We start from the raw sequence: 6,492 nt of genomic DNA on the forward strand, positions 1-6,492 counted from the left end.
TCCAGATAGATGAGTGTTGGGTTCCCGAGATTTTGCTGAAGAAACTACACTTCTATACACAAAAACATTTTTCATTACCATAAACTTTCTTTTTACTTGTTCAATCTCACAAGGATTAGCTATTTTGTGAAATTTAACTGTTATGTGTGTTGCAGAAATAGCCTGCACTGTAGCAAGTGCTCCATTTACTAATCCCTCTTCAACACTTATAGTGCAATGCAATATTACTCTAGCCCCCACTGCCAATTTTAAGTTGGCTTCTAAACCACTTGTATTGTTAACATCCTTGTTTAGTTCTTACAAATTTTTCGTAACCTTTTCTTCTAAATTGTCACCCTTTCTACATATGGTAACAGTTGCATCGATTAAAGTTGTGGCTTCTATTTCCTTAGCTGGACTTGGTAGATCAGTTAGCATTTCCTCATTAAATTCTCTGCACATATCTACTTTAGGAAACCGGCAAACAGGAGCATTACCAGCCTCTTGTAATATTTTAAATTTGTTCGAAATGGGCATTAAAAATACTCTTTCCGAAAGTGTAGCAAGAGTCTGATTGTTTAGAAAGCCACGTCCCACTTTGTCCAACATTTCAGAAAATTTCTGATCATTTTTTTCTCTTTCGTTTATAGACAAATTGTAATAGGTGACAGTATCACGCCATATGTTTACTGCACCCATACTACCAAGTCTGTATTTCAATGTTTTTGCTGTTACTTGTTCAAACACTGGTTCACCACGAACTGGTTGCAAATGAAGAATGTCATCAACAAAGAGGACATTCTTACCACCAAACCATTTGTCTGATTCAAATAAATCATTCATTCTCATGTGTATATAAATCAAATTAAGGCCAGAAACCAAGGACACTTCATCAATGATTACCATTTTCAGATCTTGAAGTTCAGTTTTCGTTACTTTGTGAGTAGTCTTGGATAGTGACCAATATGAGGCACACTGTCCTTTGTGTTCTATTGGTAGCTGAAACAGTCTATGTGCCGTTACACCTCCCACATTATAAGCTGCTAAACCTGTTAGAGCGGCAACTGCTCATGTCTGTTTGGTCAGTGTTGACCAGATACTTTTCACTAGTGCTTTAATTGCCTCAATAAGAAAAAATTTACCAGTGCCTCCTACACCACTGATGAACATGTGTAAAGGCTTTACACATTCTGATTGCTCTTTCTTTTGTTGAGATTTCTTTTTGTATTTAATTTGCTTCAATATATGAGCTTTTATGTGATCAAAGATGCACTTTTGATTTTTATTTAGTATTGATTCTTACTCTTGTAGAGTTAGATGAGACCCAGTGTCCATATCTCTCACATCATTCATTGCATCTTTAATCTGTCACATCAACTGTGGATCATTGTTTTCCACATTATACTCATCTTCTCTATTGGCTGCTCTGGCATCTTGTGTGTTTTAAAGTCTCTCTGCATTTGAGCAACTTTCTGAATTTTTTATTGGCCACAAGACACTTTTCTTCTGTAGTTCTCTATAGCATTGTTGGCCATTTTTATCTTTGCCATTGTAAGTCAGTTTGGCTGCAAAATTGTAAAGGCGATATTCTTTATCTTTCGGGGGTCTGTTTGGATAAAAGTGAGTGACGAGGCCCTCCCCATGAAAGTCTTTCATTGATGGCTCATTTACTGCTATCTCTTTAACTTCACTTCATTTCATTGTTATATTTCTTGATCTCTCATTGGCATGTCTACATCGATCCATTTTATGTCCTTGATTTTCTACAAAGAGGCTCACCAAGTAATATATCACAAGTTTCATATAATCCGATGAATCGGCTATCAAGACATCTTTTGCCAATTCTGAACAATTTACTGTATAGCCCTCTATCATCTAAAATGTCCTGACACAGATCTTGCATGTGACACCTTTCAGCCTTAGTCACGTAGCCACTCACATGATCGGCCGGAGCTAGAGAACACTCTCTGGTAAACGATACATTGATATTAGCCTTCCATAATAATAGAAGCAGAGGATTGTATTCGTTGACTCTTGCTTCTCCTTCACTATGTTAAGGTGATATTTCCTTTTCTCTGCTTTCATGCTTTGTTCAATGTTGTTTAGCAAAGTGCCTTCAGAAACTGGGCAAGGAAAGCCAAAGTTGCACTTTGTAACAAATACGTTTTTACTAAACTTTCTCTTTTTCTACAGTAATTGCTGCACTTGTGTAACTGGTACCTTGTAACAACTTCATTCAACTCTGGACAGGTATCTTTATTTGGTATATGGCAAGTTATTCTTTCATCGATAAATCTAATAACATCTTCGGCTCTACTCTGACCGACAACTGGAGCATTGGCTATCCAAATTAAACAATGATAGTGAGGAGCTCCTCTGGCCTGATATTCTTTTTGATAATAATACTCTGTAACCTGGCCCAAAACCTGTCCCTTGATTAAAACTTTATTAAACATTTTGTTAAACTTTAGAGAAAACTGTCTCGATACAGATACTAGATCTTCTGTACATAGTTTGCCAGTATTATACGTTAGTGGGACTGTGTTTACTTTGTGCAAGTATTGTGTTATGTCTTTAGAATAGTATTGTGCACAGCTAAAAGTGAGAAAAAAAGTGGGAGATCCGAACTCTGCTGTTATGCGTTTCACTTTACTCCTTCTCAGGTACTAGTACTGCTTTGAACCACGAACAGTGTTGATCATGGTACAGAGCCTCTTTTCCTAGTATTCTCCATTTGTTTTGACCTGGTCTATGAACTGTGCAGCAGTCATAGGAGGACCTCTCACTGTATTGAGCAGTTTAAATATGCCACTCTAACTCTTTGATTTGCTTGAACTTTAGATAATAGGAAAGGTAAGAGTGGCACAATTGATATGGAGAGTCTTCACTCAAAATTCTAGATTTAATGTACTCAGCAAAATTTAGTTTCACATTTCTGTGATGATACTCTCCAAATTTTCCCGTTGGAAACAGAGTGGGAAAGCACATGACATCCAAGTGTATCTGTCTGTTATCAAGTAGGTCTTCCCTAACATTCTGCATGTTGTATTGCTGGATGTCGCTCCCCTTCTTTAAATTGGAATTCATGTTCTGAATTGTATATGACTGGAAGCCTAGAATGTCTCCATCGGTTGCTTCCTCTATCATAGTACTGTTGGCTGTTTCGACAACTTTTTTGCTACTTCGTCTAAAGATTCATTGTCAAGTTTTCTGTCAAGCCAGTTGATGTCCTTCAGCTTTATTGGGACTTTAGCAGTGTAAGTTCCCAATTTAACAACAGTTTGGAAGCATTTTGCTAATTGAATTAACTGTGTACTAAAGGGGTCAAGGCCTTTAAGCTTGTCTGGTACTTTGCAACCCATTTAATTCACATCTGGCAGGAATTCTATTGTTGCATATTATTGGCTTACAATGCCTGCACATTAATAGCTGCTTGCTATCAAAATCTGGATCATAATCAGTGAGGAAGGCTTCTAGTTCTCTCCAAGCCTCACTCTCTTTGTCCTTATTAAAGACTTTGGTCAGATTACTACGTCTCATGAGTCTCCTGGAGCTACAACAAACACGCTCGTTTTGATCGCTGATTTCCTTTTGGAACTCAGGTTTCAGATTCACATTTTCTTTCAGCAATTTTTCTTCCAAGTCTGGATCCCTCAAATTTATGTTGCTGTCACTCTTATCTCTAGATGAGAATATTTGGGCAACATCACTTTTTTCATTGCTGGGATCAGACTCGGTTGCAATTTTAATCAAAGCATCGACATCTCCTTCACTCAATGCTTGATCTATTACACTGACAGCATCATCGTAATTTATTGCTTGATAAATATTACGCAGAAAAGTGCATAGCATTGGATAGTGAGGAGAAGCAGCTCTAAGTATCCTCGGTTTACTTTTGCACTCACTGTCATCCTCAAAACAAGCCAATGGATGACCATTCTTTTTTGGATCATGCTCAGTGGGGCAACCACTGTCTATTTTTTTCAAAATTCCTTCAAATTTATAAACTGGTTCTCCAAAATCTTTTTAAATTTCTTATTATCTTCATTTCAAAATCTGACAATGGCTTGCAATTTTCTGTACATGCAATCTTTACTGTGCTCCTTTTAGCACTCTTACCACTGTCTACATGTACATTGTCATCTTTTTCTGGAATATTTTTATCAATATTCATACCGTACGGGTATAAAATTCCGTGGGGTATAAAATTCCATTGGGTATTTAATTTTGTGGATTTCGTAGGTGACTTCTCAACCACAAAAATTAATACCATGGAAATGCTCACTGCGCATGCGTAGCACGTGAAAATCAATGACTTAATGAAAGTGCACATGCAAAAATGCGAAATTTAACCCCCTCGAAATTAAAGAATTAAGAGCTTTTACCTAAAACACAAAATTTTATACCCTTGAAATTTTTTACCAGTACGGTATTCACACCATCGCTATCTTGTGCAATGATATTTTTATTATTTAAGATTGTACCGTTATTTGTGTCATTATCGTTTGTGTTTTCATTACTTAATAATATAGCATTAAAATCATTTAAATTATTAAAAAATACTATCACTACATAATTATAAATATTAACATCATTATCAATTGATGAGGCATTCCTATAACATGCCTGATGAAAGTAAGGATCGCCACTGGCTACATGATATTGCTCACTGAAATCACCATTGCCAATGTAATGTATTTGTTATTCACTTTTTTAATTACTCCAAACAAAAGACCAGCAAAGTGCTTACGTATATACAATATTAAATTAACTAGTCTCCTCGAGGCAATTAAATTAATACTAGATTGGGTAACAGCAATTGGTAGCAATTTATCAACACTGAAAGCAACTTTCACTTGCTTTTGGACCCCAACATTTTTAGCTAGTTTTTGCCTAATGAATGAAACATTTTTGTTTAGTCTCCTGTTTAGGCTCAGTTAGCTTTAATGCATACCTAGCCCTTCTATTTTGTCTTAATCTTGTGGCATTTTTCTTTGTCTCTTTTTCTTTATTTTTTCTATTAATTTTCTTTGATTCTTAGGTGCTACACTTTTTGTGCGTGACTTCAGACGTAATCAGTATTTTAGCCTCAGCCTGGCATTTTTTGTGTCAGCAACAGCAGCATAATGCTTTCTAGCATCATCTCGTATTGCTGATTATGAGAGGCATTATACTCGTCCCTATATTTTTTCCTTTGTGCTAAATTAGAGGCATAATAATCCTGTAACTGTTTTAATTTTTTTCATGGTTCAAGGCATAATTTTTTTACTGTTATTCAATCTTTCTTTATGTTTTTGATATTAATTTCTTGCCTTTTCAAGGTTTTTCTTGTGATTTTTGTAATAACTTACCATTGATCTCTCGGCTTGTTTTTTCATTAACTGCTTATCTCTAACAGTTATTTCATCATCAGCAGTACAAGCAAGTGTAAATTGTGTGACATCACACAAGGCATCATACACGTCAGAGCTATCATTGTGTACCGGAAGATCAGGAAGAATAATTGACCCTGTGGCATCACATACTGTAAGAGTATGATCATACACAGTGCCATCATTGTAGTCTGGGACATTAGGAAGATCAATAGGATCTGTGGTATCAGCTAAAGCAACTACATACTCTTTGACACCACATAACTCTGGGTTATGATCATATACAGAGCCTGAAACAACTTCTTGCTCTGTAGCATCATCACACAACCTTTCGTTAAGGATGCTACTACTGTGTTCTATAGTATTAGAAACCAGAGACTCTGTAGTATCATCATGAGAACCATCATTAAACTCTGCTGCAGGCTTAGACCTAGCCATAGGCATAGTTGGACCCGGGCAAGCACGGGCTTTGCCCGGGTAAAAATTTGCAGCCATAATTATATTCATTAGTTATTGTATTATAAGCAGTATTGTAACAGTGGGAGGACTGTTAACCACAATAGGTAGCACTGTTAACCACAATAGTTTAGCACACACCTACATGTTACAAGTGTTTATTCAAGCACCAGGGCAGCTATAGGTCTTAAATTAAAAATACCTTTGCCCAAATTGCCCCAATCAATAGTTAAAGGTATGATTAATTAATTAGATATATGAATAATTAATTAATTATATGAATAATAAATTAAGTGCCCAAGTAGATGGAGAAGGCTGGATACGCCTATGGACCTAGCCGCAGCCCGTTTTCCTTTTTTTATTTTTCTAAGCTTCTTTGCTGATATTTTACCTCTTAAGTAAGGCATAATAACTAATTGTAACAACAACAATAATAATCATAATAAAGTAACAATAATAATGAGACACCTACGGTGCATGGCCTGGCCTTATAGCTGTTTGATTATCTAAATTAAAAGAACTTTAATGTGCAAATTGCATATATAAAACAAGTGTACTCCTAAGGAATAGCAGCTAGCTTGTATAGATCTACCAGACTACCTGCAGAAGTAGCAGCATGCAAGCTACTCCACCTACTCCCAAATTGGAGGTGTGGCCTGACATCATCAACTATTAATTAATATAT

At 36.1% G+C, this 6,492-nt stretch overlaps 1 protein-coding gene across 1 annotated transcript; it reads right to left on the reverse strand.

Annotated features, from left to right (window-relative positions):
* Positions 1–297: 297 nt before the first annotated feature.
* Positions 298–885, reverse strand: LOC100634680 (uncharacterized). The gene has a single exon (XM_011404470.1). The coding sequence runs from the start codon at positions 883–885 to the stop codon at positions 298–300; it is 588 nt and encodes a 195-aa protein (XP_011402772.1).
* Between the last annotated feature and the right edge of the window lie 5,607 nt (positions 886–6,492).

This window comes from Amphimedon queenslandica, unplaced genomic scaffold (assembly GCF_000090795.2).
Source record: "Amphimedon queenslandica unplaced genomic scaffold, v1.1 AMPQUscaffold_13474, whole genome shotgun sequence".
Taxonomy (NCBI): domain Eukaryota; kingdom Metazoa; phylum Porifera; class Demospongiae; order Haplosclerida; family Niphatidae; genus Amphimedon; species Amphimedon queenslandica.

Excerpts from the sequence above, each read along its gene's own strand:
- LOC100634680 (XM_011404470.1), bottom strand. The coding sequence starts at position 885 with ATGGTAATCATTGATGAAGTGTCCTTGGTTTCTGGCCTTAATTTGATT.